Below are 3,403 nucleotides of genomic sequence, written 5' to 3' on the forward strand. Positions count from 1 at the left end.
AGAAAAAGAGAAAAAAACACAGCCCTCCTTGTCTTTTGGTGGGTGGGGTGGGGGTTGGGGAATACAAAGGAAAGTATGTGAGAAATATAGTTGCGTAGACCTACAGTCAAGTAAGTAAAAGCGAAATTAGAGGTCCCTTCTAGCTTCCAGCCACTTTCCACGGTTCTATTCCGGATGCTGATTTGTCTTGCTTCGTCTTATACTTACCTTTTGAGCGTGTGTCTCTTGGAGGCGGGAGCTCGCGAGGAAGATATAACGAGGGACCCTGTACTCTAAGAATGTAGAAGAACACAATTCAGATGGATGGAGGAGAATGTGAGAATTCGAAATAAGAAAAATATGAAATAAAAATAAAACAAGACTTGCGTTTACATGCCGTGTATTAAATAAATAGGAGTAAGATAATCCGTAAGGGGGAAAAAAGAAGAAAAGAAGACAAACAAATGGAGAGAAAAGGAGCAGGAATAAAAAGAAAATGGGGAGAAATTAAATTCAAAAACAGCAAACGCCTTTCCGTCTTGGATAACAATGAAACATCTGAGGCCCAGTAAAGCAGGAGAGAAACAATTAAAATATATTATATTAGCAAACAGAACAGTAAATGAAGTAAATAAGAAACAATAATAGAGAGTCTTGAGCGGAAAGAAGGAGAGAGAGAAATGAAATATTAAAATCAAATAATAGGAGAAACAGCGGTGGGAAGGCCTCGCTTCTTTCGAAAGTAATAAAAAACAAAGAAGGGAACAATAACATGATAAATATAAACCTCCCGCCCAAGCCCCCGTTTCCTGTGATGCCGTTTTGAGTTTCCCGTAAAACATTAACTGGAAAAGGTGAAGAAAAAAATAGATAAGAAGATAAAAAACGCCGTATGTTGGTCCTGTTTTGGGGATTGGAGATGCCCAATCTTTGTATGTATGTATGTATGTATGTGGACGTTGTTGTATGTAAGTATGTATGTATATGTGTAGGTGTGTATGTCCGAATGTGTAAGGTGTGAAGAATTTTTGTCGTTAGATGGCCGCGCTTGATGTAATGTATATTATATGGGGCTGTCTGTACATGGGAAATTAGTAAAAAAGTAATATAGTCGTTAAATACGAATGAAGTCGCGAGTATTTATCTGAGGCGGTAATTTGAGGATATAGGGTATATGCGGGCTATTCATCGCATGGTCCATTTCGAAGACGTTTGCCGACGGATCTCATAATCTCAGAGAGGTTTTCTATTCATTTGCATTTGAAAAAGGAGGGAATTTTTTAACGCGAATGAAGCATTGGTATAGGACTGGTAGTCTCACAACCAACGCTTCCCTCTAGATGAACTTGTGGGGAACGGGATCGAAATCGAAACTGTGCCGATTTTCGCGGTGTATCACTAAATATCGAATCACGTCCAACATCGCACATCGTACAGCGAATGTAGGTGTGGATGTGGCGTAGGGAGGAGGAGGAAAAGAAATAAAAAAAGAGAGTGTGTATGACTGGATATTCCCGGGCAGTTACCGTCATTCCGCCCCCCTAACCTCATCTTTAACTTTCATGACCCACCTCATCCTCCCCGTAGTTTCCTTCGCCTGATCGACTACATCATCGATCGCAGCGTTGTTCTGACGACATTTCTCCCAGCAACTCGCGTATCCCGCGGTCGCTAGCTTCTTTATACTCGGCGAATAAACGTCCGAACCGCTCCATCCGTTCCCTCTCCGCTTCAATTTCCTTATTCTTCTGCTCCATGATCACATCAAAGCGGGTGAGCTGGTTCTGCCTCTCAATTTCCCGACTGCGTAGTTCCTTTAGCTCCGCGCGGAAACAATCGAGACGCATTTTGAATTCGAGTTGCTCTTTCGCTCGTGCACGGGTGAGCGTTTCGTATTGATTGCGCGAGTAATTGGCGATCTCTGAAGCCTCAGCAAGTACGCGATGGCTCTCATCCCTCTCCTCCGCGGCTAGCTGGTTCGTTCTGCGCGCATCCTCCTCTGCTTTCAGTCTCCTATCTTTCTCCCCTCGAACCTCCGCCTTCAAGTCTTCGATTTTCCTATCCTTGCGCGCTATCGAAATAAGATGCGCCTCGTGTGACTGCTCTGAATTACGCAATCGGTCCGTCACGTTTTGTAGCTGGAGCTTGAGCGTCTCGTTTATGCGTTGCGCCTCTTCCGCGCGCAACCGATGTAAACTACATTCGCGCGTTAAACGCGCTATGTCTTCCTGTAAATTGTGTATAACCCGCCCAGATTTCCCGGTCATCGCATGTCCTACAGCAGACGACCATTCGGGGCCTGGTAGGGATTCTCCATTGGGCATTGTGGAAGGGACCGGATGGTTTCGGGTGGTAGCGGGATCTATCGATAATGTGGGAAATATATGTTAGCAGCCGTTTTATAGGTGATTGGGTTCTTATACGTTTTGGCTTGGTATATATATGATTACACGAAGCTGATAGGGAGGCGCACCGTGCAAGATTTCATCGGAGCCATTTCCATTCTGAACCTGCTGGAGCTGCTGTTGCTGTTGCTGTTGCTGTTGCTGGTGGCGCTCGGGCGCAGAGGATTCGAAGAGACCATTGAACTGATGCATGTTGAGCCGAGTTTCGACATCGGGAAGGTGGATCTGAGGGGGTTCTGCAGCTAATTGTGCCACCACCACGGGTGGTGGAGGAGAGTGGTTAGCAATGGAGTCCCGGGAGAAGCTCAACTTGGTCAGTCTGACGCGCTCCATCGTGCCTCGCATTTTCCTTGTTTGGGGAGGTGGTTTTTTCTTCCTTTTCCACCCCTTCATCTTTTCCTTCCCTCCCCTCCTATTTTTCTCTTTTGTTTGTACAACAGAAGAAGAGGAAGGGCATGGGAAGCGCGCCAGGTAGGCCAGAGAGGGTAGTGTTGCTGGTATTGGATGCATGGCTTGGATAATGAAGAAGGGTAGTTTTCTCAACATACTGGTAAATGAATTCAAGCTCACTTTTCGCACCTGGATTAGATCAGACTGTGATGTATTATGGTTCTTCATCGCCGAGACATGTTGTAAATCTGATGGGAAGAGGAGGGTTGGACTGGAAACGATTGGAGACAAGAGAACGGGCAGAAATATACAGGAACACAGAAGAGACCCACAGGGACACAAACACAATTCTGCAGTTGTGAATAAAAGGTTGAAGATTGAACAGTACTAATCTTTATGGTGAGATAGAAATGCACAACCTTGAAGAAAGAGACAGAGCAGAAGTACCTGCCAGCCGGGTCTACTGATGTAGGTTCCCGCCTGCGCAACGCTTTATTTATTTAGCTAGCTTAGAAGGGAAAAGGACCGAGCCTGAGTTAGAGGATGGATGCACACCACAGCGGCAGCTAGCATGAAACAGAGCCACCAGAACCATTAAACAGATATAAGAATAGAGATGAAATATTGAA

The 3,403-nt window shown here is 45.1% G+C and overlaps 1 protein-coding gene across 1 annotated transcript; it reads right to left on the reverse strand.

Annotated features, from left to right (window-relative positions):
* Positions 1 to 1,589: 1,589 nt before the first annotated feature.
* On the reverse strand, positions 1,590 to 3,347 carry HCAG_02821 (predicted protein; the record flags this gene model as incomplete). The annotated part of the gene is made up of 5 exons (XM_001542600.1): positions 1,590 to 2,341; positions 2,453 to 2,626; positions 2,933 to 2,963; positions 3,222 to 3,254; positions 3,330 to 3,347. 5 exons carry the CDS (start codon positions 3,345 to 3,347, stop codon positions 1,590 to 1,592), a joined length of 1,008 nt encoding a protein of 335 aa, XP_001542650.1.
* Between the last annotated feature and the right edge of the window lie 56 nt (positions 3,348 to 3,403).

The sequence above is a fragment of the Histoplasma capsulatum genome, genomic scaffold (assembly GCF_000149585.1).
Source record: "Histoplasma capsulatum NAm1 scaffold_2 genomic scaffold, whole genome shotgun sequence".
Taxonomy (NCBI): Eukaryota; Fungi; Ascomycota; class Eurotiomycetes; order Onygenales; family Ajellomycetaceae; genus Histoplasma; species Histoplasma mississippiense.